Source organism: Phocoena sinus, chromosome 2 (genome assembly GCF_008692025.1).
Source record: "Phocoena sinus isolate mPhoSin1 chromosome 2, mPhoSin1.pri, whole genome shotgun sequence".
Taxonomy (NCBI): Eukaryota; Metazoa; Chordata; class Mammalia; order Artiodactyla; family Phocoenidae; genus Phocoena; species Phocoena sinus.
In genome coordinates this window covers 4558477-4586248 of record NC_045764.1, presented here as the reverse complement: position 1 = coordinate 4586248, position 27772 = coordinate 4558477, and the positions used below count along the sequence as shown (strand labels likewise).

The following is a 27772-nucleotide window of genomic DNA, read 5'->3' as shown; positions in this document are numbered from 1 at the left end:
AATAAAATCTTATCACCATCTAACAACTTGAGATATTCACAGGAGTCTTGAGAATTACTGCAGTGGAAAGTTGCTCAAGTTACCTGTATCCAGATAACTCAAGTAAGGTCAAGATGAAGATTGCCTTGGGTTGCTCTATGACAACTGGGCAACCATAGTCCACTGGAAGCAAATCCCTTCTTCTACGAGCCCGCAATGGTGGGCACCACGTCTCATGAGAAATAATGAATGAAAATTATAAAAGTTGGTGGATACAATGAACTCCTTTACTGTTTGCATCCTGATGGGTATTTCCCATATCATCACTGTGGATAATATGACACATTATCTACATTCTATAAATCTTAGCTTTAGTTTAGCTTATATCCCATCTTTTTAGATGCTCTCCCCGATAAGTGTCAGTCGTGACACGTTCTCCAATCGCAATCGTTGTTAAAATATACATCCATAAGGAAAAAGGAAAAGGCAATTTTAAGAACATAACAACAAAGTGTTGGAAGGCTGCTGCGTTATTCATTGTTTAAGCTAAACAGGATAACAAACTGTGGCGCAATCTTAGGGAGGTTATTACCCTTAAATTTTTTAAATTCATGTTTACTTTCTCTATATCAAGTTTCTTTTCATTCTCTTCCATCTCAATGCTACTTCTTACACTTAACCAAATTAATCCTATCTTCTACAGAAAGCTGTATGCCAAACCCATACGCCTAAAGCTTTTAATCTGACTTCTCCAGGTGCTATAAAATAAGTTCATTTTCTAAGGTTTTCTCAACAAAATCATCGCCCAAATTGGGGCCATTGTAATGTCTTGCTTTTCTATAAATGAAATCTCATCAAAAGTCGATTATTTCTCTTGGTTTGATAAGCTATGAAGTGTAAAATAAATTCTGAATCTGTATCACCTTTAGCTGTTTACAAAAGGAAAACATGAGAAGAAAACATGGTTTGAATCTCGAGATTTTTGTAGAGCTCTGGGTGGAGATCTAGCTAGTATCAATAATAAGGAGGAACAGCAAACAATATGGCGATTAATAACGTAAGTAGCTTTTCTATACAATACTCCTTTCTTTGACCCGTTGGGTGTTAATGATGTTGAGAAAATTCTCATATTTCCAGAATTGTTGGCTCCTTATGCTGCTGTGGATACATATATCATATCCTGAATCCGTGGGCACTTTTTGATTTAGTTTCACTTCTAAATGCTTTAATTTTATAGATATAAATCCTGTGATGAATTGCTCTATAAACGTATAAGACACTCAGTACATATTGTTAAATGAATGAGTACCTTCCAATGCTTTACAGTTCTTTCAAACAGCAGCTTGTTTTCAGGATATTTACAGGTTGTACCAAAATGCACAACTGTTCCATAAAGCTTACATTTAGTCATTGAATCCCTTTACCTGTGTACTAACTAATTTATGTTTTGGGGGTCATTTTCAAATTGGATTAGGACTCATAGGTAACCAAACTTGGTTCATAAGCTACCTTTATATCTTGTATGTTGCAGAGCTAGTGGAAGCTACCACGAACTGTTTTGGTTGGGACTGACATATGGAAGTCCTTCTGAGGGCTTTACTTGGAGTGATGGATCTCCTGTGAGTAATTTGACTTAACATATCATTTTCTTACTTTATCGTGTATTTATTTTGGTATTAACCTTTTGGCTTACTCCAAATTTTTGGTAAGATGGGTTATTATGAGAGCTAGAGACCTTTTTCTATGCAAAATGAATGCTACTTTAGGACCATTATTCTGCCCCTGTCCCAGGACAGTTCTCCTGTTCACCCAAGGTGGAACATGGTGGACTGGATGAAAAAAATTAGGAAACTCATTCCCCAATTGATATAAAATAATGTCTTCATTCTCTCGTGCCAAGTTGGTATGCAAGTAGCTAGACTTCTTAAAAATTGAGTGTTTTATGACCTCTTGTAGACTAGGAGGTGTGGAAACAACTTTTGATATTCCATTAGAAACCATTAGGCTTTGTCAGACTTCTCCATTCTCAGGAACGGGGAAGTGAGAGGCTGTGGCACGTGCTGGCCATCATCACAGGAAGTGAATTTGTATACTTTCAGTTCTACTTCCTGTCCCAACCCATCAGCAACTTTTCAAGGTGCTCGGTAGGGTGGATTACTTGATGGCTCCATTGTTAACATGAATTTTATATTTAGATCTCTGGAAAATAGATCATGATGCTTATTCTAAAACCTTGTGGGCTATGATTCCACTCTGAGAACTCCGTAGAGGACCTAATCCCAGCCCTCCATTTATCCCCACTGTTCACTTTGGCAACGTTTGGTAGCTTCCTTAGTAACGTTTCATAAGTCTTTTCTTTTGTAAGGAGAACTACTTATATTTCTCTCTCCTACCCCTCTAGTAAAAAGAAAGTTTCCAGTATCACAATGAAATATTATCCCTTAAGAATGAGTTATAAATTGAGGAACTCCCAATACTGAGAAGTGGAACTTTTTGCCAGGTTTTTTCCTGTATACAAATCCCACTTTCATGGCCCTGGATCCATTCTATTTAATTAGGGGGAAAGAAATTTTATAATACTTAATAGCATACTCTATTTGACTTCAGAAGTTTCCATGTAATGAGAGCTATTTCTTTCCCAGCTGTGTTCATAAAACTTGTTTGCAAAACAAACCTATTGTGAAAAAAAACTGAAGCGATTAAGAAATGTAAACATCTTTCCTTTTGTGTTTGGATGGTTGATTGGCATTGGCTGATAAAAATGGCTAATGGTTGTAATGTAATGTTTCTAATATAGGTTTCCTATGAAAATTGGGCTTATGGAGAACCTAATAATTATCAAAATGTTGAGTACTGTGGTGAGTTGAAAGGTGACCCTGGTATGTCCTGGAACGATATTAACTGTGAACATCTTAACAACTGGATTTGCCAGATACGAAAAGGTATGATGATCTGTCCTCTCCTTTATCTCAGATTGGAGAACTAACCTCCAGTGATCCCAGTATCTTCCCTTTATCTGTGGAACCAAACAAACAAAATAAGGGAATTGGCAGGGGCCATCATTTCACAGGATAAGAATGAAGTCGCTGAGCACAGATAAATGTTCCAAAGGAACAGAAGATCAAAAGGCCACCCGGGAGTCCTGGACCAGAGTCACGTCCTCCAAAATAATTCCCACGAGCTGCGGTTCTTGCTCAGGTCCTATAGGCATGGGAGTGGGTAGGTGTTCTACTCTGTAAGCAGAGTAATGAGGGTGCGGTTTCTGTTTGGGCGTTTCCACCCTCTGACCCACGTTAGTCATCCAATAGGTGAAAGTTTCCCTCAGTCTGAATATGCTGCTTATGGATTTCTCAAGGAAATGTTCAATCAAAGAACTGGCGCCATTTTGAGGCCCCTGATGCTGTAAGACCCACCATGTTATTGATGGCCCCAAATGACCAATGCCTACTTATCCGTCATGATTTGTGACTCAGAAAGTTCCACATGTCCGAGTCAGATTCTTTCCAGATAAACAGGTCCACCCTTGAACCAAAATATGTATCACTTCCTCTTCTGCGGACAGATAAATGGAACCACGTCGCCTCCTGCTGTCGGGGATCCTTGGCTACTGTTCCAGCTCCATCGCTAAAGATACCGTGTCGCTCTCCTACTGTCTGTCTGTGTATTTTCTTTACTCTGGCTTAGAGGAGTGTTTCCAATGTTTTCAGAATGGAAGAATAAATAGTGGCCAGTTTTTCTTTAAAAGTCTCTTAGCTACCAAAGACTAATTTCCTTTTGTATTATTAGTAGCTCTGTTCTTACAGATGTTAAATTCATTAAACCAAAAGCTAAGTAACTTGAGTCCTTTTATTGGATTCCAGCAAAGTCCAAGTATTAGCAACTACTTGGAAAGAAAAATATTTCATGTAATGTTTCATAAAACAAACATTTAGTAAGAATAAGTTTTCTTTTCTTTTTAATTTATTTTTGGCTGCGTTGGGTCTTCGTTGCTGCAGGCGAGCTTTCTCTAGCTGCAGCGAGCAAGGGCTTCTCTTGCTGCGGAGCACGGGCTCTAGGTGCACAGGCTTCAGTAGCTGTGTTGTGTGGCCTCAGTAGTTGTGGCTCACAGGCTCAGTAGTTGTGGCACACAGGCTTAGTTGCTCCGCGGCATGTGGGATCGAACCCGTGTCCCCTGCATTGGCAGGTGGATTCTTAATCACTGTGCTACCAGGGGAGCCCCAAGAATAAGTTTTTTGAAGAAACTATATTTTGTAAATAAATAGTTCGTACTTAATGGTTTCAAATAATGAAAATTTAAGTACTTTCACAGCTCGTTATAAGATGCACCACTGCAAAACGAACATCTGTTGAGCACTTTCTAAACACAAGTAACTCACATTTTACCCCATCTCTTTACGTGTGTGACTAACTCCTTTTTGCAGTTGAGAAAGTTAAGGGTAAGACATTTAACCCCCAAACTGGGATTTGAACTTAGACTTTCTGATTCCAAAACTCACGTTCTTTTCTTTCTTTTTTATGATGTTACTTTTGGGGCCTAAAAAACTGTCTTCCAATTTCTGGTGGTATTGTTGGACCTGGTCTGAATAACTCTTAACTCCTAATTCTGTTTCTCTTTATTCTTCTCCCCCACAACTGATAGGAGAATTGAAGATTGGGAGGGAGGAAGAGAAAGAGAGAGCAGTTAAGTTTTTAGCTATATTGACCCGTGAAAATAGTGAAACAAGAAGGATATGTAATAGCACAAGTTCAAGCACTGTTTATATCTAATTTTCTTTTGTTTTCCAGGACAAACGCCAAAGCCTGAGCCAACCCCAGCTCCTCAAGACAGTAGGTGTTTCCTTTTTTCCTGATTTCTATATTGATAGAAATAGAAAATAGATTCATTTTTTTCCTCTTTCCTTTCTCAATGGAAAAAAAAAAAAAAAAACCAAAGCCAAAACAGACAAACAAACCAAAAACCTTACCCTAGGAAGGTGGAGAGAAGGGGTTCTTAATATCTTTGCGAATCTCATGAAAGTTTGGCTCTACTCCTCCAGACTGATACTTCCATGCACAAACGTAAGGCATGTTAATATCACTTCTCAGCTTTCATGAATCAAATCCAAGGCCCTCATGTATTAGTTTCCTATGGCTGCTGTAACAAACTACCACAAGCTTGGTGGCTTAAAGCTACACACATTTATTCCCTTACAGTTCTGGAGGTCAGAGATGTGAACTCAGTTTCCCTGGGCTGAAATCAAGGGATAGGCAGGACCATGCTCCCTCCAGAGCCTCTAAGGGTGAATCTACTTCCTTGTCACAAGCTGCTAGAGCGGCATTCCTTGCATTTGTTGGTTCACGGCCCCTCCCTTTATCTTCAAAACCAGCAGTGTAGCATCTTCCTTCGTTTGTCACATCACCACCTTCTTCTGTACTCACATCTCCCTCTGTAAGGATACTGATGATTTACATTTAGGGCCCAACCAGATAATTTAGGGTAATCTCTCCATCTGAAGGTTCTTAACTTAATCATGTCTACAAAGTACGTTTTCCTGTATAACAGTCACAGATTCCAGAGATTAAGACCTGGGCATCTTTGGGGCTTTTACTCAGCCTACTATAGCACAGAACCATAGAATTCCATAGTTGGGAAAAAGCCTTCGGAACCCTCCTGGTACCTGAATTCCTTGGTTCTTCAATTACACATCGAAGCACCCACGTCCATCTTTTACAAGTTCTTTGTTAGATCAAGATGAAAGTTGCTTTCTCACACTTTCCACTCTTTGAACCTAAAACATCATGGGTGCGTGTATGTCAATCTTTCCATCTCCTATTGATGAATGTAACATTGGGAGTTCTTTTACCCAATAATGATCCATGGAACTTAGCTGAGAAGAAAAGTAACTAGTTTTTACAGAGTTAGTGGAAAGTAGATATTTGGATTTAGGTGATTCAGTCTGTATTGGCATCAACTTCCTTCTCCTTCTGAGCTCTCAGAGCTGCAGATACCTCTGATAGCGCTACTCTGCTCTTTTCACTTTTGTGTGGCATACATACCAGATTCTTGAATTTGTCTAAATAAAATTCATCACCTTTTCTTCACTGATTTTTCAGATCCACCAATCACTGACGATGGGTGGGCTATTTACAAAGACTACCAGTATTACTTTAGCAAAGAGAAGGAAACCATGGACAAGGCACGAGAATTTTGCAAGAGGAATTTTGGTGATCTTGTTTCTATCCGAAGTGAAAGCGAAAAGAAGTTTCTATGGAAATATGTAAGCATATGATTAATTTCAGAATGGAACAGTGACATGTGCTAAGCAAAGACAATGTCTACGATTGCTACCCCGTGGTGCAATTTCCAATTATGTGCTGAATTTGAACCTCCTAAGGTCAGGGGTAAAGATGTGAGTGTCAGGGCAGGGATGCTGGGTGTTAGCCATCGCAGAAGTGAATGACCTGATTGCTGGAGTATTCAGTGGAGAATCAGAGAACCCAGAAACAGTGTTTAGCCTGGGCTTTGGGAGAATCCAGACTTGATGGCTTTGAGTTCACTAATTTGATTTTCAAAGATTATCATTCTTAACTAGTTGTTATATATCAATCCTGGACCCTTTGTGTTTAGTGCAAGTTGATTATAATTTATGTCTTAATCTTAACCAGATTCTTGGTTAATAGATAGTACAGCTTGATTATTCATATAAAAGTCTTTTTTGGTTGTGCCGAAATTGTCAGCTAACAGTGAAGGTATAATTGGTTTTTTTCCAAGCATCCTTGGCTTGATCTTTCTCTTTAAAAATCTTCATGGCATCTTTATTGTTTTCCAGAAAGGAGGTAAGAGGGAGAGAAGGAAAAAAATAAGTTCCACAGTAACGAAAGAATAAAAATTCATTTGATCACAAAGGTATTGGAGTGTAGCATGACTTATCTCCATCTTCGTAGATATACCATGGTTTGAAATTCTCAGGATATTTCCTAATATTGCACCAGTATACATGTGGGTGGAGAAGTCTTTCCTTAGCCACATAATCCCAAATGGCTACTTTGTTTTAAAGAACGTCTTTAATAGTGTCTAATTACTAATGACATCTGATGTTACAGAGAATGTCTTAAGGTATTTGCTATATAAATGCAGGTTGTTATATAATGTGCATACTTTTACTTCTATGAAAACCATTGAATATACAACAAAGTTTCTGTCTGAATGCCTCCTTAGAAAAGTCCCCAAACAGCCTGCCTCGTTAATCTGTAGGTTTTATTTAAGAATTTGCTTATCACCTAAGTACAGATTGAACTGTATGTAAACTTCCATGTTCTAGGTCAACAGGAATGATGCACAGCCAGCATATTTTATTGGTCTATTGATCAGCTTGGATAAAAAGTTTACGTAAGTAAATCAAAATAAAACAACTTTACTTAGGACAGTGATCTGATGAGCAACACAAAGTGATTTTCAGATTTTGGTTCTGCTGAATAAATGTAAAAAAAAATCCTGCTGGGCTCTCAATCTACAAAGCACCTTAAAAACAAAAACCAATTTTTAAAAATCCTGTTAAATATTTCAGCATTATAAATCTCAAACAACTCAGACTCTGCTTGAATCTTGCAAAATGTCACCTCTCTTTGTTTCAGGAGGTCATCAACTGTTAGTTAATCGTCTGCTAGGAAGATATTATACAGATATGTATATTGAAATTATTTGAAAATTTATTCCCATTTGGACTGTCCTTGGTGCCTAGAACCAAAGGGGCCTTTCGTGTTGCCCCTCTTCCTGCTTTCGGAGCACTGCTTTGAAGTATTCTTTCAACTGCCTGAAATGCTTTCCCTTCAAAGGAATGACTATACTGTTTTTCGTTAGGTTCAGGGACCAGCAGAAGCTGCAGGAGGGAGGAAACGAGTACATTTTGGGGGGTTTCTTTCCTTGTTCATCAGTACCCACGTTCTTCTAAGTTTGAAGAGCAAGTTTGTCTTCCTGGCTCCTGCGTAGGTGTATTAACCACATATGTTCCACGTGACTGCTGTTGCCATTTTTGGCAAGAAAGACCCAAACTCACTCTCATTATTTTTAAAGATCAGAAATGTGTGGTGCTCCTTTGGACACGCATCCATTTTAACCATCCTCCAAATGAGAGGGTCGAATTCGGTGATCTCCTGGTCTCCTTCCAGCTAACAAACGGCCCCCGAATTTCCGTAATTTATGAAAACGAGTATTGGCTCACCTACCTTAGGGGAAACCAGAGTAAACATGAAAATCAGAGAAGAGGCCCAGTGAGAAACTCTGTATTCTCCATCTGTCTGTGGGTGGTTTTGTTTTGTGGGACTCGTGCCTAAGAAGTCCTATGGGAGGATGTTTACTTCTGGTGCACTTCCAGGGTAACTGGGATCTCCGTTTCTTCTCTCACATCAAGAATAAAAGTACTTCTTCCAGGGAGGGAAAAGAAAGCAGACGAGCCAGGCATCCAGTTACTACAGGAGACCTCAGTTCCCCGGGGCAGCACCCATGACCTGTAGGGGTTTCCTGCTGCTCTCTCTAGAAAACTCTCTTCTCTTTGCTTCAGATGCTGTGCTGTCTTCATCTTGATTGACTTGCCTGTTCCCACCGCTAGGCTGTAGCCAACTCTTCTGATTGGATTTTTGCTAACCGGCTGAATTTTCTTTTCCAGTTGGATGGACGGAAGCAAAGTGGATTATGTGGCTTGGGCCACAGGGGAACCCAATTTTGCAAATGATGATGAAAACTGTGTCACCATGTATTCAAATTCAGGTAGACAAGATCACAATCTTCTTGAATCTGCCTTGTGGTATGACGTGTCATTTGCTACATCTTTAGGCTAGAAGTAGCAAGTTGTGTGCTTAAATCAGACAAGAAAAGGAGAGAGAATCAAGGAGAATTCTAATTTTAGCAACATAACTGTTCAATTTGTAAAGAGAATGGATGCTTAACGTTTACTCTAATTAAATGACACAATCTTCTCACTTCTCATTTTATGAAACATGTCTTCATGTTCTGAATGAGGAAAGTATCCAGAATGTTTATCTATCTCCTTTATCTCTATGTCTTTAGCTGTAAAATGGGAATAATAACAGAATGTATCAGTTGTCGAGAAGAGTGAGATAATACATCTAAAACACTAAGCAAATGCTTCGTGTATAAAGTTTATTAGATTACTATTATTAGCAATTACTGGCTATTTAGATAATAACCTGCAACATCTAGTATGTGCTTTGCTCATAGTAAACTCTCTATAAAGTTGAACTATTATTGGTTTAAGTGAAAGCGCAAAAGGGTATCACATAGATCTTTCTCGTCTCTTGTGTAAAAATGATGTTTGTAGTATAAACCATTTTTGAGAATCCTTATAAAATATAAACACATTTTTAAAATTTATTTATTTTTTGGGGGGTAAGCTTTTTATTATCTTTTTTTTCCTTGTTGGTTATTTATTTTAAATATAGTAGGGTATACATGTCAATACCAAACTCCCTAACTATCCCCCCCGGTAACCATAAGTTCATTTTCTAAGTGTGTGAGTCCGTTTCTGTTTTGTAAATAAGTTCGTTTGTATCACTTTTTTTTTTAGATTCTGCATATAAGCAGTATCATATGATATTTCTCTTTCTCTGCCGGACTTAGTTTACTCAGTATGACAGTCTCTAGGTCCATCCAGGTTGCTGCAAATGGCATTATTTTATTCTTTTTCATGGCTGAGCAATATTCCATTGTATACATGTACCACAACTCCTTTATCCATTCCTCTTTTGATGGACATTTAGGTTGCTTCCATGTCTTGGCTATTATAAACGAAACACATTTTTAAAAGTGTTTTTAACTCCTATATATAAAATAGATAAACCACAAGGACGTACTGTATGGCACAGAAAACTGTATTCAATATCTTGTAATAACCTATAATGGAAAAGAATTTGATATATATAACTGAGTCACTGTGCTTTACACCCAAAACTAACACAACATTGTAAATCAACTGTACTTCAATACAAAGGTGGTTTTTGTAAAAAAGGGTTTTTAAAAAAGTTTTTTTAAAAAACAGTGTTTTTAAGCATGTAAATCTAACTTAACTGTTCTGTTCTTTGTCAGGGTTCTGGAATGATATTAACTGTGGTTTTCCAAATGCCTTCATTTGTCAACGCCATAATAGTAGTATCAATGCCACGGCTCTCCCTGCCACACCCTCGGTCCCAGGAGGTTGTAAGGAAGGTTGGAATTTTTATAATTACAAGGTACTAAGAAAACTTAGTTGTAGTCACGTCACTGACTAGTGTGGAGAGTAGCAATGCAAATCTTTCAGCTGCAAGTTAATGTTTGCTTGCCTCATCACTTTAAAAATTTTAGGCAAGAATATGTGGAAATTCCATGTTAAATTCTCTGTGGGAATTGATAGTAGACTTGACGGTATTACCCAAATAGTCATGCCCTTTGTCCCGAGAAAAAACTTTGCAAAGAAAGCTGATGGGTAATAAACTAACAATTTTTTTTTTTTTTTTTTTTTTTTCATTATGCGGGCCTCTCACTTCTGTGGCCTCTCCCACTGCGGAGCACAGGCTCCGGATGCGCAGGCCCAGCGGCCATGGCTCACGGGCCCAGCCGCTCCGCAGCATGTGGGATCTTCCCGGACCGGGGCACGAACCCACGTCCCCTGCATCGGCAGGCGGACTCTCAACCACTGCGCCACCAGGGAAGCCCCTAAAACTAACAATTTTTTTTCCTTTATTTTATTTTATTTTATTTTTTTGCGGTACGCAGGCCTCTCACTGTTGTGGCCTCTCCCGTTGTGGAGCACAGGCTCCGGACACTCAGGCTCAGCGGCCATGGCTCACGGGCCCAGCCGCTCCGCGGCATGTGGGATCCTCCCGGACCAGGGCACCAACCCATCTCCCCTGCATCGGCAGGCGGACTCCCAACCACTGCGCCACCACGGAAGCCCTAAAACTAACAATTTTTTTGCGTTTCTATTTGGTTGTGAGCAAATGTATATTTAGCTCTAATCTTCATGGATCATTTTGATTTCTGTAGAGCAAATACTGTTATCTTTATCTAATCCCTATGATTTTTTTCTCCTTCCATCCGAGTGTTTCAAAATCTTTGGATTTGTTGAAGAAGAAAGAAAAAATTGGCAAGAGGCACGAAAAGCTTGCATAGGATTTGGAGGAAATCTGGTGTCCATACACAATGAAAAAGAGCAAGGTGTGTGGGCCGTTTTACAGTCAGTGATGCACATAAATATGTAACTTTTCCCCCTAAAACGGTAGAATGTTGCTTATAGTAAATGAATTTTTGGTGTTCCAGAGTAAAGACTAGGAAGGGAAAACAAGCACATGTTGGGAGCTATTTTATTAGCTGTAGGCCTTATGCTGAGCGTTTTACATGTAAGTTGCCTTTCCATTTTCCTAACAGGTCTATGAAGCAGGAATCATTAGTCCCTTGTGAATGAGGAAATGTGCTCAGGGAGCCTTAGATCAGGGAGCTTACAGGGCAAGGGGTAGGACTGGGAATCAAACTGGGTCTTCCAGCTTCAATTCCATCTGTTTCTGCCAAACCAGTTTTTTCACCAAAGAGTCAAAGAAGAAGAGTAGTTCCAGGAATAAAATTAGAAATTGCTCATTTTCCATTTACTGCTCTTCTAGTCACTTAATATAGAGTTTATAATGCAATAAAACTAAGTTTTCAATATGAACTTTGAACAAATTGAGAAAATAAATTTGATAAAACATAAGGATAAGCCAGAGCTTTGAAGGACAGGATGAAGAAACACACCACTTACATGCAGCAGATTGTAAAATTCATTATATTGTAGCCAAGAGAAAGGTACTTGACCCCTTTCACATGGTCTTTTTGGGGCCACCGTACTGGAAGTAGACATTAGGTTAAATTAGTTACTTTAAAAATGATGTTGACCAACTGCGGGCCTTTCAGATGACAGCAGCTAAACTGATGAAGGTTTGGAAACCACAGCCAGCAGCGAGTGAGGACGGTTTGAAAGACACTAGGTTTCACAGCCTGGAAAAGAGGATGTGAACTTTGAAGGATCGTCCCACTAAAGAAGGAAGACTTAGAACCCATGAGTGGCAGTTACAGGGAAACAAATGTAGGCTCAAAATTAGGTTATTCTAACAGTTAGAACTAATTGGATGGGATGCTTCGTGAGTTCTTTTAAAGGGCTGTGAAAATGCTTTTGTTGGAAGGTACTGAAATGGGTGCTGCAGAGTTACATATGTTGACTGGTATGTAGCACGGAAGATGCCCAATACATATTTGTTGTGTGTAGGAATTTAGGTGATGTCGTTGGGGAAAAATGTAGACTGGATGATTTCTAAGTTCCCTTTTGGTTCTGAGGTTCTTTGACTTCCAAAATCATTTATTGGGAAAAAATGATATACCTCAAAAAAGATAAGAAAGAAGAGAGACCTTGGAACGCTGTGTGGCGCTCTCCTAAGTGTTAATTTCACTCCATAAATGCTACCATGTGCTTTCTTGGAACACATTCTTCAGTAAATCAACCAGGCTTTCACTGAGAACCTTTGACAAGTTCAGCAGCTTGCCAGACACTGAAAGAAAAGTGTCAAACCATAGCACACAATAAAAAAAATTCAGGGATATAATACTCACATTTCTCTAACTGGTCTACCACATTCTGGGCTTAGCTACCCAGCAGAGAAGCACAATAACTGATTCCCTCTCTTAACCACAAAGAGCTGATTCTTGCCATAACAAAATTAGAACCTGGGTCATAGAGATGTGCAGAAGGGAACAATTTTCAGATAAACTAACATTATTCCTGGCAACACAGGCACACGCTGTTGAATTCTTTTTGTGGTTCTTGGCAGAAAACAAGTCAGTGTTGAAATATTGGCAGGTAGAGCTTTTCCACATTTCATTTCAAGTTGGGGATAAGGCAAGAGTTATGATCTTATTTAGGAAATAAAAAAAAACCAGAGTAAATACCTACCCATGCTCTTTTCTTTCTGAAAAATATTATAAGAAATTTCTTTTCTTTTTTTTTTTTTTTTACTTTGAGTTAATTGAGAAATAAGCAAATCTCTGAGCAGTGTAGTGGTGTCTATTACTCTGCCGAAGAGTAAGCATGTAGCAATGACCCTTCCGTGGAACTGTTTGTTCATGAATAAACAGATAATCTCTGTGGCCTTCTTTCTATTTTACATTTTCTATTAGTAACCCAAGTGCTTAGTCATTTGGTTTCCTATTTGCATTCAGGAGTCGTGTTTAAGCAGAGTTTGGAAATTGTCCCGTAGAGTCCGTGCTCATTCACTCGGTCCCATCTAGTGTCCTTGGTGTCCACAGCTCCTGGCAGGTGAGGTTGCTGGCCTCAGAAGGCGGCTGCCATGGTGTGGCAGGCATGGGGATGGGCTGCTGGAGAAGGAATGGGGAACATGTACATTTAAGCCTTTTAGAGTTTCTGGATATTTGCCACAATCCTGTCTGCCACAGAATTGATAAAGAAGCAAGAGGCCATATTTGTCCTGCTTTCTCTGAATTTCTCTCCCAGTGATGTGAGCACTTAGCACCAGGATGCCCCCTGGGTCCAAGCATGCGCAGTGGATGTGGATGGCTGCTGACCGCTTAGGGACTGGCTGTCCTGGAGGAGTTCCATTTGGGTAGCTCTTTTGGTTTGTCAGTCCAAGGTGGTGATCATTTGACAGCCTAATGCTTTTTCGTTTTGACAAATAGTTTTTATTTTCAGAACTTTTTAAGGTTAAGAGTTCTCTTTGGCCCCTAGTTATTATTATGTTGGCCAAAAAGTTCGTTCGGGTTTTTCCATAACATCCTTTTTTTTTCTAATCTCCATGCCTTTTTTTTAAAAAAAACATCTTTATTGCAGTATAATTGCTTTACAATGGTGTGTTAGTTTCTGCTTTATAACAAAGTAAATCAGTTATACATATGTTCCCATATCTCTTCCCTCTTGCATCTCCCTCCCTCCCACCCTCCCTATCCCACCCTCTAGGTGGTCACAAAGCACCGAGCTGATCTCCCTGTGCTATGCGGCTGTTTCCCACTAGCCATCTACTTTACGTTTGGTAGTGTATATATGTCCAAGCCACTCTCTCACTTCGTCCCACCTCACCCTTCCCCCTCCCCATATCCTCAAGTCCATTCTCTGGTAGGTCTGTGTCTTTATTCCTGTCTTACCCCTACATTCTTCGTGACCTTTTTTTTTTTCTTAGATTCCATATATATGTGTTAGCATACGGTATTTGTCTTTCTCTTTCTGACTTACTTCACTCTGTATGACAGACTCTAGGTCCATCCACCTCACTACAAATATCTCAATTTCGTTTCTTTTTATGGCTGAGTAATATTCCATTGTATATATGTGCCACATCTTCTTTATCCATTCATCCGATGATGGGCACTTAGGTTGCTTCCATATCCTGGCTATTGTAAATAGAGCTGCAATGAACATTTTGGTACATGACTCTTTTTGAATTATGGTTTTCTCAGGGTATATGCCCAGTAGTGGGATTGCTGGGTCATATGGTAGTTCTATTTGTAGTTTTTTAAGGGACCTCCATACTGTTCTCCATAGTGACTGTATCAATTTACATTCCCACCAACAGTGCAAGAGGGTTCCCTTTTCTCCACACCCTCTCCAGCATTTATTGTTTCTAGATTTTTTGATGATGGCCATTCTGACCGGTGTGAGATTATATCTCATGGTAGTTTTGATTTGCATTTCTCTAATGATTAGTGATGTTGAGCATCCTTTCATGTGTTTGTTGGCAGTCTGTATATCTTCTTTGGAGAAATGTCTATTTAGGTCTTCTGCCCATTTTTGGATTGGGTTGTTTGTTTTTTTGTTATTGAGCTGCATGAGTGGCTTGTAAATTTTGGAGATTAATCCTTTGTCAGTTGCTTCATTTGCAAATATTTTCTCCCATTCTGAGGGTTGTCTTTTGGTCTTGTTTATGGTTTCCTTTGCTGTGCAAAAGCTTTGAAGTTTCATTAGGTCCCATTTGTTTATTTTTGGTTTTATTTCCATTTCTCTAGGAGGTGGGTCAAAAAGGATCTTGCTATGATGTATGTCATAGAGTGTTCTGCCTATGTTTTCCTCTAAGAGTTTGATAGTGTCTGGCCTTACATTTAGGTCTTTAATCCATTTTAGAAGAACCCGAGCGAACTTTTTGGCCAACCCAGTATAATCAGGTTATCTTATTTATAGAAACAGGACACGTGCTAACTAGTACAGGATGACCGTGCGTGAATTAGAAAAATGTACCTCTTAGTGCAGGATGGTAGGCAGCCATAACCCAGATCTGGGTGTACAAAATGGAGGGTGGGGCGTAGGGTGGATTTCAGCCTCCCCGGCCCCAGCGCCCCAGGGTCCTTGGGTAGGGCACAACCTATACAGCTATCTGCAGTGACCCAGATAATACCTAGACTTTTCTTATGAGAAACAAAGTCCAAAGTTGACGTGATAACATGCTGCTCAGGTCAGAATGTGTTTGTTTTCATGGTAAGTGCTTTTAAATGATAATAAAGACATTAATCACATGCTCGGTATTTATAAATTCATGTATTCTGAGTATTTTTGATATTGGAGTCTTTCCCCTCAAAGTTCACAATGATCTTGTGAAACTTTCTTTCAGCATTCCTTACGTATCATATGAAAAACTCCACTTTTCACGCCTGGACTGGGCTGAACGATGTCAATTCAGAGCACACGTTCCTTTGGACGGATGGCCGAGGAGTGCATTACACAAACTGGGGGAAAGGTTACCCTGGTGGGAGAAGGAGTAGTCTTTCTTTTGAAGATGTAAATATCGCTTTCCGTCACCTCTCCATACACTGTCGGTTTGCTTCAGGTCGACGTATTAGTGGTTAATCTTCTGTGAAAAATTCTGCCAGAGTACTCCTGGATCCGATTCATGCTTGCACATTTTAACTGCTTCGGACTGAGCCAGCCTTGAAGGGAGGGGTATACATTCAGTTAAGAACTCTTCATCTTTGGGTTGGGGGTGGGAGGACATAGACGGTGATGGTAGCGAGGAATAGGGAAAGCCAGCTCCAGTACGGGCCCAGGCTGTCGTCAGCACGTACGCTTGAACCCAGAGTTAGCAATGTTCTTTGCATCAGCTACCCCTAAACTCTTGAAACTGTCGTAGTATTTGGGGTGTAGTTCTGCAAGCTCCCACTGCTTCTAAAGTTATCCTCGTCGTCATCGTCATGATGGAGCTACTGTTTGCAGAGTGCTAATTAAGTGTCAAACACGCTGCTAAGTGCTAAGTGCATTAACCTAAGAGACAGACAATTGCTTCTTTTTCTAAAAAATTTTTTTTAATTTTTTAAATTATTTATATTTTAACATCCTTATTGGAGTGTAATTGCTTTACATTGTTGTGTTAGTTGCCACTGTATAACAAAGTGAATCAGCTATACGCATACGTATATCCCCATATCTCCTCCCTCTTGCGTCTCCCTCCCACCCTCCCTATCCCACCCCTCTAGGTGGTCACAAAGCACCGAGCTGATCTCCCTGTGCTGTGCGGCTGTTTCCCACTAGCTATCTGTTTTACATTTGGTAGTGTATATATGTCAGTGCCATTCTCTCACTTCGTCCCAGCTTACCCTTCCCCCTCCCAATATCCTCAAGTCCATTCTCTATGTCTGTCTTTATTCCTGTCCTGCCCCTAGGTTCTTCATGACCATTTTTTTTTTTTAGATTCCATATATATGTGTTAGCATAGGGTATTTGTTTTTCTCTTTCTGACTTAACTTCACTCTGTATGACAGACTCTAGGTCCATCCACCTCACTACAAATAACTCAATTTCGTTTCTTTTTATGGCTGAGTAATATTCCATTGTATATATGTGCCTCATCTTCTTTATCCATTCATCTGTCGATGGACACTTCAGTTGCTTCCACGTCCTGGCTGTTGTAAATAGAGCTTCAATGAATATTGTGGTACATGACAATTGCTTCTTTATTTCACTGTTCTTTATCTTATATCATTGAAGCCGACTAAGCAGTGTTAAACACCACACTAGGCATTGTGGGATCCATGAAGGCACATAATATTTTATTCTACCTTGAAGAAGCTTCCACCTAAGCTAGACCCCAAGTCTTCTACAAGAAAGACGAGAGGAACAAAATGAAAGTGTGTAATGAGAAGATCAGCTATAAAGCGTGATAGTTAGGAGGAAAGAAACTCACCATGGGATGTAGTGATCGAATCAGGCAGCACGTATCTGTGGGGCTCTTTATTTGATGGAAAGAAGGCATGTGAAGAAGAATGTGGGTCTTCTTCCCAAGAAGTTTAAAACATCATGATTAGGGAGTCATGGCAAGAGGCTGGGGAAGGTTGTGTTAAGTGGGAAAGGTGAATAAAGTCTTTAAGAAAAAGGCACAAGATGGGTTTGGGTGGAAGTAAAGAGCTTTAAATATAGTAGGAGTGTCATGCAGAAAAGAAATAGGCATCAACTTTAGAACATGGAAAGCAGAATTCAGAGAAATTTAGATGCCCTAAGAAAGAGTTTGGACTTTGTCAGATAGGCAGCAAAAAAAAAAAAAAAAAAAAAAAAGGTTTGAGCAGAAAAACGATCTCATCAAGATGGCATCTTGATGATAATTAATGTGGTAGCTATGTGTAGGGTAGATATATTCTGGTTGTGGGTAAGTGACTTTCGGGGGAGAAATTCTTTCAATCCTTATTACATAAATGAGGGCTGAAAAGTAGACTGGAGTGAGATAGGGTTTGCTTAGAAAGATTTCCTGGATGAGTGGTAAATTTCATTAAAAAAAATTCAATGTTGCACAAGTTTTTTGTTTTTAGAACATAATGAAAAGGAGAAACAACAGAAACAAACAAAATCTGTAGACTCACCTTCCAGGAAAAAAACAACAACACTGTTTTGTTGGTTTTATTCCTAGATTTTTTTCTTAGCGTGTGTAAAAATATAAAGTTTGTATTCCACAAAACTGGAATCAAAACACATATATTGTGTTGTTACAATTTCAGGACTTACAAAATCAAGAGGATTAAATGTAGTTTGATAAAGGGAGTGGGAGAGAAATGTTCACGTGCGTTGTGTAGTGGAAACATGCTTGTTCTGTGTAGGTTTCCTGGTTTAGAGCAGAGATGCTGAGCCAGGATAATGAAAGATAAGAATAGCTAAGAAGGGGTATGGGAATGAGCAGAGAATCTTTGAAATGTACGTTAGGGGTTCCTGATAGTTGAGGCTCATGGGATAATGAGGCTGGAGGCTGAGAAGATGTCTCTGGCCCTGGTGAAAGCTGTGGTAGCTTTCAGGGAATTAATGAGATTTCTGACAGCAGCGTTTCTCAGAACCAGCTCCAAAGTTTATCCAACTCTGCTTAATTTTCAATTAAAATAGCAAGGGTTCAGTGAGGGATCTGCATGGAAGTTGGCCAGTACCATGGAAAGTAGGGATGAATTAAACATGCTGTAGATGAATTAGGGCTCTCCTTAAATTTGGAGGTTCGGGATAAAGGATTTTTTTTTTTTACTTATTAATGAATTGGTTTAAATAATTATCCATCCACATTTGGCTTTTTTTTTTTCTTCTCCATGAATATACAGGCTGACTGTGTTCTTATTATCGGAGGGAAGTCAAGGGATGCAGGAAAATGGATGGATGACACCTGTGACAGTAAGCGAGGTTATATATGCCGTACACCTCCCGGTAAGTCCTACCGGACCACGCTGGGCTGGAAGAGGTGGGGTTTTTCCATACTTTTTAAAAAGTGACATTCTTCTCAATTTTGCTGTGTGCCTTAAACTGCTCTAAAAAAATTAAGTTTTGTTTTTAAAAAGTGACCCTTCCCTTGCACATCAACACGTTGTTTTTAAAAAACTTTTTTAATTAAATAATTAAAAAATTTTTTTTTGGCCGTGCCGTGTGGCATGTGGAATATTAGTTCCCCGACGAAGGATCGAACCTGCGCCCCCTGCAGTGGAAGCACGGAGTCTTAATCACTGGACCGCCAGGGAAGTCCCCATCAACATGTTTATTTGATTCTCACTTTCATCCATGGATGGCTGTGACAGACAAAAAGGATATTTTCCGTAATTTATTCATGAATGTGCCCCCTCATCCATTACCAGAAAGTTTGCACGGGTTAAACTAGAGGTTGAAACTTTTTCTGATTTTGTTAGAAATTTGGGATGCTTGCTTACCTCTACCTTAAAAGAAAAAAATGTCAGAGTAGGGATACCTCACTTCAATTTGTGTAATTTGAGAACCATTGCCCCAAAACACCCTATATGCCTCATTACTTGTTATATATGCTGTGTCTCTAAAAATGTAGATGTCTTATTTGCGGTCCTTTTTTCATCTTAGGAAGCCTAACTATGGTGCAAGGAAAATAAAACAGATATGTGGATATCGACCAAGAATCAAGATTATGGTCTTGTGCATTTTAGTTTCGAGTGAAATTAGAATAGAAACATCTGGCTACATAAGAAGAGGTTCAGAAAATAAAAGATGAGAGATGAGGGTTGAAGTTGAGGTGGGTTGCTGTCACCCTGAGCAGAGCTCTCAGAGGAGCTTGAATTAGAAGCTACTTGATCTCCCGGATCTAACAAATTTTTCTATACTTTCTTGGGAATCAGGGAACTGATATCAATTTCTGACAATGACTGAAAATCACTGAAGATATTTTCAGATGATTGCAAAGTCCTGCAGGAATTCTAACCTCCTATTGATCCAAAAGAAGGTCCAGGCCATGCCACTTTTCTCTCTCTGCTACACCCTTCGAGCACCAGAATCTTAGGCCACTGGTAATGCATCTGTGCTTCCACACTTTGGGGAAAGAGGGGAGTCCCCTTCCAGGAGGGAACGATGGTTCCTAAACTTGTATAAAATCTTCTTTTTCTTCTTCCTGTAAACACAAGGGATAGAATATTTGCTGCCAACAAAAGATATTTTGACAATTTTTAATGACGTAGGTTTCAGGAAAGGTCGACAGTGTTAAGTGAAAAAGGCAGAATATGAAATTTTGTAGACTACTGATGATGCAAAAAACACTTTGAACCCCCTTAAAAAAAAAGAACAAGAAGGCGATGGAAATGCATCAAAATAGGAATAGTGGATATGTTTGCATCGTGGGATTAAGACCTTTAGTTCCTTCACTGTACTATTGTATTTTTCTTCATTTATCAAAAACTCTCTTTCTAATGCTCTCTCTCTATGTATGTATATTTGCATTTATATTATATATAATATGTCTATACATCTATATCTCTCTCTATATATAACAATTATGAGGAAACACTAAAATATTGATGTGGTTAGATTCTAAGTAATTTTTTCTCATTTTTATGCTTTTCTATATTTTCTAAAATTTCAACAAAGAATGTGTGTTCAGTATTTTTTTAAAGCAGTGTTGTTTTCAGGAAGTCCCTGGTGGTCCAGTGTTTAGGACTCAGGGCTTTCACTGCTGGGGCCTGGGTTTGACCCCTGGTTGGGGAATTAAGATCCCGCCATCTGTGCAGCGTGGCCAAAAGAATAAAATTAAATAAATAAAAAGTAAAACAGTGTTGCTTTTATTCATATATATGAGTACGTATGAATGAATACATATGAATATAAAACACTTAAGAACAATCCCTTGGTGAAATTTTAGAAAAGCATAAAGAGAAAAAATTACCCATAATCTAACCACCTGAAAGTAACCTCTCAGTGAGTTAGTTTTTTCCTTATAATTTTTTCCATGAGTGTTTTAATAAACAAGCTAATTGGATAAATGAGCTAATTTCCTGGCTGCGTATAGCCTTTGGTGAAGCTTCTTAAAGCTTTATCTCAAGCTTCATTGGGCACTTTTAGCAGTCCAAAACTTTTCCCATGTTGTTAAGACAAACCCAGCTCTCTCCAAGCTGGGAAACGATGAGACTGTTTACTTCCTACTGGCTGTAACAAGTAAGGATCCGGGGCTGGGTCTCTTGGTTTAATGCTATTCTATCAACACACGGTGGCAGCAACAGCAGAAGAAAGGGGAGGCTGCCCTCCTTGCTGAATTAAAATTGTTGCCTTACCAGATTCTTCAAAAGAAAGTTTGGCATTCTTGGAGTGACAGAACAAGGCACATGGTGGGTTGGGTTGGTATGCAGTGGAACAGGTTGGAGAATTGGCCAAGACAACATCAGTAGGCAGGGACATCTAGAACCCTAGACTAGGGGTTGGCAGCCTTTTTCTGTAAGAGACAGATTATAAACATTGCAGGCTTTGTAGACCATGAAGTTTTTGTTGCAATGACTCAACTCTGCTGTGATCGCCCACAATCATAGACAGTATGTAAACAAATGAGCGTGGCCGAGTTCCAGGGAAACTTTACGGACACAAATTTGAATTTCATGTATTGTTTACATGTCACAAAATCTTTTTCATTGTTTTTTTTTCCCCAACCGTTTAAAAACTCACGGGCTACAAAAACAGACAACAGGCCAGATTTCACCCTCTGGCTGTCATCCGCTGACCTCTGTTCTGCCCTAAGGCATCAGCTAAGGCGCCCAGAAACAAGATTTTTTGGGGTCTTGACAGTAAGTGGCCCAAAGTATGGGTGGGTCTAGAGCAGTTATTAGAAACGCATGCTGAGAGATTGAGGAGGAAAGATCAGAAAGCCAGAGTGACACCAGCTTGCAAAGGCTTCAGTTTGGATAAGATATGGGGCTCACATGGGAAATCATCATAAGATTAAAGCTTGATCCTGAGATCAAGGTTAAATGAAGTGGAAACTGTCATATGGCTTCATTCCAGACCATAAACCAATTTCTTGAAGGTACATGATTCACAGATGAAGCCAAACAGATACAAATAGATGCAAATTCATGGGTGGAATGGAACAGAGTCGGGTGGGGGGAGGGAAGGAGAGGAAGACTGTTCTTGACCTTAAAATTTGACCAAGATGGAAAAAAAAAAAAGATTCGTGTCGACAGGATGATAGATGTTCTTTAATTTATGAGATTAAACTGTGGCGTGTCTTTCATCCAGATACTAGATCTCATAGTATTTGCAAGTCTTTTTGGTTTTATAGTTTAGAAACTTGATCGTGCATTTACCTTAATATTCTAAATAGCATTTGGAAATGACTTAATTCAATCAGGCATACTGATTAAAAAATAGAACTTTGTGTTCTGGTGTGAAACGGCTCATGAAAATATGTTTAACACCTGACAGTTTGAATTGTGCTGTTCAGATTCTTTTTAGGATGTGTGAGGTATAGAAGTCATGTACTGATGGCGCTCAGGTAATGTTTAATATTAATGGAAATAATTTTTTATTCCAGACCCTTCCTTGCCTAGTTCTCCAACAACAATTCCAACAGATGGCTTTATCAAATATGGCGAGAGTAGCTATTCACTCATGAAATTAAAGCTGCAGTGGCATGAAGCAGATGATTATTGCAAGCTTCACACTTCCCTGATTGCTAGCATTCTAGATCCCTATAGTAACGCATTTGCATGGATGCAGATGCAAACACTGAATGAACCTGTGTGGATCGCCCTGAACAGTAACTTGGTAAGATGCTGGAAACATGTGCGACTTGACATGATTGATAAATTGTGATTGAATATGATTCTCTTCTGTTCATTCTGTTGAATACTTGTTGTGTGTAAAAACCTGCTGGGCTTTGGAAATGATACTGACGTGCAAGACCCAATCTCTCTAGGACCCAGTGCAAGGATCTAGCAAGTTAGTGATGTTATGTCAGAAATCGAACTAAGACTTACCTAACTGATAAGTATTATTTTTACTTTCCTTAGGTTTTTAATATACAGTGTTACTGTATATTTTGAGTATGAAAATTAAGTTCTGCACCTAAACAGTTTTATTTATTAACTTATTTCTTTCTAGTGTCATGATTACAACTATGCCATAGGAATTAAGAAAGCGTCAGGGGCGTAGTTCCTGGGCGATGAGGATATTCTTTATTTTTTGTGGAAAGCCATTCTGGAGTTGCTATCTGTCCTGAAGCTGTGCAGCTTCCATCCGTGTGTGACAGATTTCATTGCAGTCAATTCCCTGTATTCCGTAACAGAGAAGGAAGGTTGGCAAAAGATGGTGTAGAGTGAGGGCTGAGACACAGAACTAAGAGTGGTGTGGGAGTTGCCAAAACTTTCCTAAAATGAGTCTTCTCTGATGCCAGGGGATCCATCTATCCTCCATCCATCCATACATCCATCTAACTAGTCAATCAGCAAACTTCCTAGTACAGTAAATAGAGATGTCAACAAGTAATCAAGAGATATAATACAGTGTCAAAGAGAGTGCATACAAAGTGCTGGGAGAGGAGAGAAAAGCGATCATTTGTGCAAGGGGAGAGGACCAACAGGGCTTCTCTGAGAAAGTCAAACTTTACAGATGTGGTCTAGGATGGTGGCTCATAAGGAAGGAGTACCAAGAAGAAGTAAAAGGAGACAAGGGGGTATAGCTGGAAAGGAGACTGGTGCCAGACTTTGTAGAGCTTCTTCCACCATATGATGCAGAGGCCAACATTTACACTTCTTGCAATGAGTATTTCCCAAGTAGGTTAGTAAACATTTAAAAGTAAGTAGTTACACAATGATTTCTGTGTTTAAGCTTAAGCACGGCATTTTTACTTCTATGTTGAATCTATTTTTAGTAACTAATTCTCTTGATAATTCATATATTTTCTTCTCACAAATATGGTCCCAATTCTCTTACGAGTTTAAAATAGGCTTTTATTTATTGTTAGAAAGATTAAATAGCTTTCCATTATCTCAACATTTATAGCTAAAACAATACTGTTATATTTATTACATCTATGGAGTTAATGATTATGCCAGCGTTATTTGATTAAATATGGTAGAATACTACAAAATTCTAACTCGAGATTATGCATGCTTTTGATTTTGTCCTTAAATCTTTGGTAATTGCTTTGGTGAATTAAATAATGCAGTTAAAAAGGGGACAGCTGTTTGAATGGTTGAAAAATTCACTTATCTCCGATTAAAGTTATACAGCATCTGTTGTGAGGTTTTACCTGTAAAATTTCTTTTAGACTGTCAAAAGAACATTATGGATAAGTAGTCTTTTTGTCAATTAATTTGTATGTGACCATAAATTTGCCCAAATAAATTTAATAAGAAGTATGCAAATTGAATAAAGCAATTATCTTTAAAAGATGCCATCAGATTCATTTTGGTTGAAAGACCACCTAACTGGAAGGTAAGAGGCCTAGGCTCCTCTCTTATCCAGCCGTGCCACCTTGCATAAGTCCTTTGTCGTTGGCCCTGTTTCAACAGCCAAACAGTAAGAAGATTAGAAAAGTGTTTCTCTCGGGTCCATGAGTGCAAGGAAAATGACTTAGTTTTTATTATCATTTCAACGATAATATAATACGTGTTTTATTTGTTCCAAAGGTAAAACCCCTCTTTTGCACTGAGGGCCTGCAAATAAAGAGAGTTTTCTAGAATAAGACATAGGTTTTTAAGTCTGTGTTTTTCAGAATAGCTTCCAACGATGCCTTCATGGGGAGCTTTAAGAAGTAGTTTTTTCTTTCAAAAGTCTGCATTTCCTGAATTTGATTTGGTAGAAAAAATTTATAATGTCCTTTTAATTCCCAAATGTTGAAGATTCTTTGTCAAATCACAGTCTTAAATATACTCTTTACTCCTTGCTGGGTTCTTTTGGTATTTTCTAAATGAAGCCAGGCTCCGTGTTAATAGTTGTTTTTGTTCTTGCAGACCAATAATGAATATGTTTGGACCGATAAATGGAGGGTGAGATACACTAATTGGGCCAGCGATGAGCCCAGACTGAAGTCAGCGTGTGTTTATATGGATCTTGACGGCTATTGGAAGACAGCACGTTGCAATGAAAGTTTTTATTTTCTCTGCAAAAGATCAGACGGTAATTGAATCCACGAAAACAATCAAGGGGTTTGAAATTTTCTCAATAAGCTAATACAAACCACCGACGATATTCTTAAACAGTCACATGTTTGGGGGTGGCTTAAGGATAAGATAAAACATATTCCTTCACGTAACCAAAGACTGACCTGGCAATAAACAAATATATAGAGATCAAAATAACAGAGAGAGAAATTTGTCTTCATTGCTAGAGTTTATTTCCTCTTTATACATTTCTGAATTTTTATTATTGGGATAGGCCTCTGAAGCTGTGATGTCAGAGTCCTCAGGAAATGATGTTTACTTTTGATGTTGACAGCACAGCTATATCAAAATAATTTTATCAGAATATGTGTAGGTTCATCAGAGTCAGTGATGTTGCAGTGATACAGCCCTAGAATACAGTTATAGAGTCGGACAGTGGTAAAGTCCTAGAATTCTACCTATACCATCAATGTCAGTCATAGCTAAGAAGGTTTTATAAGGGCTAGGATCCTAGAAAAGGGAAAATGTCTAGAAGGAAGACTACCTTTGCAAATTATTTATGGTTGACCTTTTAGGGGAACTTATTAACGTCTTTGTAGGTATCTATAGGTCCTCATGCTTAATTATGAATGTGATTGACCACCGTTATACCATAGGACCTTCTGTGGAAATACATTTTATATGAAAAAAAATGATAAAGTAAAAAGAATACTCAATAATAGAAATGGCATATCCAAATGATTACCATTAGAGCTTAAAAAAAAATAATGATAGGCGATGAAAATTCCCTTAATGGCTGATATATTATTCTATGTACTAAAGAAACTTCAGGTCTTACTTTATTTGAAATGTCTTTTTATTAACAGAAATCCCTGCCACTGAACCTCCACAGCTGCCTGGTAGATGCCCCGAGTCAGAGCACACAGCGTGGATTCCTTTCCATGGTCACTGCTACTATATCGAGTCTTCATATACAAGGAACTGGGGCCAAGCTTCTCTGGAATGTCTTCGAATGGGTAAGTGCCACATTTACCGTCAGAAAATCCCACAATCATCTATTTAGAGTACCAGGATACTAGTAACACTGTATATTAAAAACCTAGGGAAAGTAAAATTACCTGTTTCTTTGTCTTAATAATTTATATTGTAACAGAAAGGTCAACATTATGCCCTCCAAATATAATTTCTAACGTTGTAGCCTCAAAAGGTGAAAGAATTTGGCAGAAAGCAGTGACTCGCTGAACAAGTCTTTCTGCCCTAATATTCTAAATTGTTAGGATTATTATTCAGTGTTGCGTTCATCTTTTATCACTGATCAGCTCAGGCTTCACAAGTGCCCAGGAACCATTTTGCTTTCCCATGAATAGAAAAGCATTTAGATCCGATTATCTTTGTGAATAAATACGAGACAAAACTCAAGTGACATGACATAGATGAACAATTTCCCTCCTGAAATAAAAATGTCAAATAAAGCGAACTTTTCAGGGTGCATTAAAAAATCTACTTAATTAAATCCCACTGAATACTTTACTGAATTACTTTGTGGCTAAATTCTGATTATGCCCTAAGTCAGGGCTCTTCATTCGACAGTGGCGAGCAGGGGTTACATGCTCATTTCCTTCAGGTTCATTCAAAAGTCAGTCTGGAGTTTTCACTTCTTCTTACTTTTATGTTTAGTTTTTTTCTTCAGTTGTATTGAGGTGTAGCTGACATAAAATTGTAATACATTTAAAGTGTAAGAGATGATGATTTGATACACATATTTGTTGGGAAAGGATTCCTAACCGTCAAGTTAACATGACCATCACGTCACATATTTACCTTTTTGTGTGTGTGTGTGGTGGGAACACTTAAGTTCTAATCTCTTAGCAAATTTCAGTGATACCATACAGTATTATCAACTGTAGTCACTATATTATACATTAGTTCCTAAGACCTTATTTATCATATAACTGAAAGTTTGTACCCTTTTACCAGCATCTCTTTATGTCTCCCACCCCCCAACCCCCTGACAACCACCATTCTGCCCTCTGTTTCTGTGAGTTTGACTTTTAAATTCCACCTGTAAGTAATATCATGTAGTACTTGTCTGTCTCTGTCTGGCTCATTTCCTTAGAATAATGCCCTCTAGGTTAATCAATGCTGTTGCAAACGGCAGAATTTCCCTCTTTTTAAAGGCTGAATAATATTCCATTGTATATACATACTACATTTTCTTAATCATTCATCTGTTGATGGACACTTAGGTTGTTTCCATGTCTTGGCTATAATAAATAATGCTGCAATGAACATGGGGTGCAGCTATCTTTTCGAGATAGTGGTTTCATTTCCTTTGGATATATACCAAGAAGTGGGATTGCTGGATCATATGGTAGTCCTATTTTTAATTTTTTGAGGAACCTCCACACTGTTTTCCAAAAGGACTGTACCAATTTACATTCACACTAGCAGGGTTCCCTTTTCTCTTCATCCTCTGCATCATTTGTTATCTCTTATCTTTTTAATAATAGCTAGCCTAAACAAGTGTGAGGTGATATCTCATTGCGGTTTTGATTTGCATTTCCCTGATGATTAGTGATGTTGAGCACCTTTTCCTGTACTTCTTAGCCGTTTGTAAGTCTCCTTTGGAAAAAAAAAATCTGTTCAGGTCCTTTGCTCAATTTTTGAATTGGGTTATTTTTTTGCTATTGAGTTGTATAAGTTCCTTGTATATTTTAGATATTAAACCTCTATTAAGACATGTGGTTTGCAGAAAATTTCTCCCATTCAGGAGGTTGCATTTTCATTTTGCTAATGGTTTCCTTTGCTATGCAGAACCTTTTTAGGTTGATGTAGTCCCCTTTGTTTATTTTTGCTTTTTTCCCCTTTGCTGTTAGTGTCAAATACAAAAAGATTAATGTCGAGGAGTTTATTGCCTGTGTGTTCTTTTAGGATTTTTATGATTTCAGGTTTTAC

General features: G+C 38.6%; 1 protein-coding gene across 2 annotated transcripts in view; it reads left to right on the top strand.

The window, feature by feature from the left end:
- The window catches only part of MRC1 (mannose receptor C-type 1), a 97056-nt gene that overhangs the window by 57126 nt on the left and 12158 nt on the right, over nt 1-27772 (top strand). For both annotated transcript variants that reach the window (XM_032624584.1, XM_032624583.1), the window contains 14 exons: nt 909-1036; nt 1511-1598; nt 2777-2921; nt 4765-4806; nt 6073-6236; nt 7281-7348; nt 8625-8725; nt 10061-10203; nt 11053-11167; nt 15589-15755; nt 18542-18644; nt 22246-22478; nt 24668-24833; nt 25684-25833. In XM_032624584.1, coding sequence (XP_032480475.1) covers nt 909-1036; nt 1511-1598; nt 2777-2921; nt 4765-4806; nt 6073-6236; nt 7281-7348; nt 8625-8725; nt 10061-10203; nt 11053-11167; nt 15589-15755; nt 18542-18644; nt 22246-22478; nt 24668-24833; nt 25684-25833 — 1813 coding nt within the window. The remainder of the gene's footprint in view (nt 1-908; nt 1037-1510; nt 1599-2776; nt 2922-4764; nt 4807-6072; nt 6237-7280; nt 7349-8624; nt 8726-10060; nt 10204-11052; nt 11168-15588; nt 15756-18541; nt 18645-22245; nt 22479-24667; nt 24834-25683; nt 25834-27772) is intronic.